At 43.8% G+C, this 1,228-nt stretch overlaps 1 protein-coding gene across 1 annotated transcript in view; it reads left to right on the forward strand.

Moving 5' to 3' along the window:
• Positions 1-1,228, forward strand: part of LOC123966372 — a gene marked incomplete at its 5' end in the record, with an annotated part of 10,943 nt that overhangs the window by 3,197 nt on the left and 6,518 nt on the right. Inside the window, one exon of the mRNA XM_046042550.1 lies at positions 320-519. Coding sequence (XP_045898506.1) covers positions 320-519 — 200 coding nt within the window. The remainder of the gene's footprint in view (positions 1-319; positions 520-1,228) is intronic.

Genomic DNA, 1,228 nt, shown 5'->3' on the forward strand with positions numbered 1-1,228 from the left:
CTGTGCCTCTCCTCTCTTCCTCCAGACTCTGGGACCTTGATTTCCAAAGGAAATGCAAAATTTACTTTCATCAGAGAACATAACTTTGGACCACTCAGCAGCAGTCCAGTCCTTTTTGTCTTTAGCCCAGGCGAGACGCTTCTGACGCTGTGTCTTGTTCAAGAGTGGCTTGACACAAGGAATGCGACAGCTGAAACCCATGTCTTGCATACGTCTGTGCGTGGTGGTTCTTGAAGCACTGACTCCAGCTACAGTCCACTGTTTGTGAATCTCCCCCACACTTTTGATTTTTTTGACTCACACGTTTTTCTGTGTCTAGTTCTCTGGTTAAAGCAGAGGTATTATCCATTGTCCGTGGAGTCCTCCCCTACCTCTAGAAAGGACGCGCGGCTGAAGGCTTGCTCATCGCTGTCTGTGCAAGACAGCCTCTCCTATGAAAAAGTTAAGCGCGCCATCCTGCTGGTGAATGAGCTGGTGCCGGAGGCGTACAGGCAATGTTTCAGGGCTCTCACGAAAGGTGTAGGCCAGACTTGCATTGATTTTGTTTTTTTTGGTTTTTTTTGCCCGAGAACAAGGGATTCTCTTTAACCGGTGGTGTGCTGCATGCAAGGCTGTGCGTTATACAAACGAAAAGGTCCAGCCACCAGTAGCTCCACTATCAGATGCTAGATACAGATTTATGTCAGTTTAGCACCAATTATTGTTCCTATGTATTTATAATCATCTACCATTTCAATACTCTCTCCATCCATAGTAAGTGGTTGGTGGGTGTTGTTAACACTTCTGAAGTCAAAAATGATTTCTTTAGTTTTCTTGGTGTTTAACAGAAGAAAACTTTCCCTACACCAATCCACAAAGTGCTCAACCCACTGCCGGTAGTTGGTTTTCTCGTCTTCTTTAATCAAACCAACGATTGCTGTATCGTCAGCAAATTTAATAGTAACATGCTCAGGAGTGTTGTTTCTACATTCATTTGTATAAAGGGTTAATAAGAAGGGAAATAGTGCCTTGTGGAGCCCCTGTGTTAGTAATAATAGGAGAAGACACTGCCTCATTTACTCTGACACACTGTACTCGGTCAGTGAAAAAGGACTCTACTCCAAACTGCAGTAGTCTCTCCATCATAATATGGGGTCTAATGGTAGTAAATGCAGATGACAAGTCTGCAGAAAGAACACAAACGTACCCTTTGGGCCGGTCAAGATAACAATAAATATTATGCAGCATA

Source organism: Micropterus dolomieu, unplaced genomic scaffold (assembly GCF_021292245.1).
Source record: "Micropterus dolomieu isolate WLL.071019.BEF.003 ecotype Adirondacks unplaced genomic scaffold, ASM2129224v1 contig_13296, whole genome shotgun sequence".
Lineage (NCBI taxonomy): Eukaryota > Metazoa > Chordata > Actinopteri > Centrarchiformes > Centrarchidae > Micropterus > Micropterus dolomieu.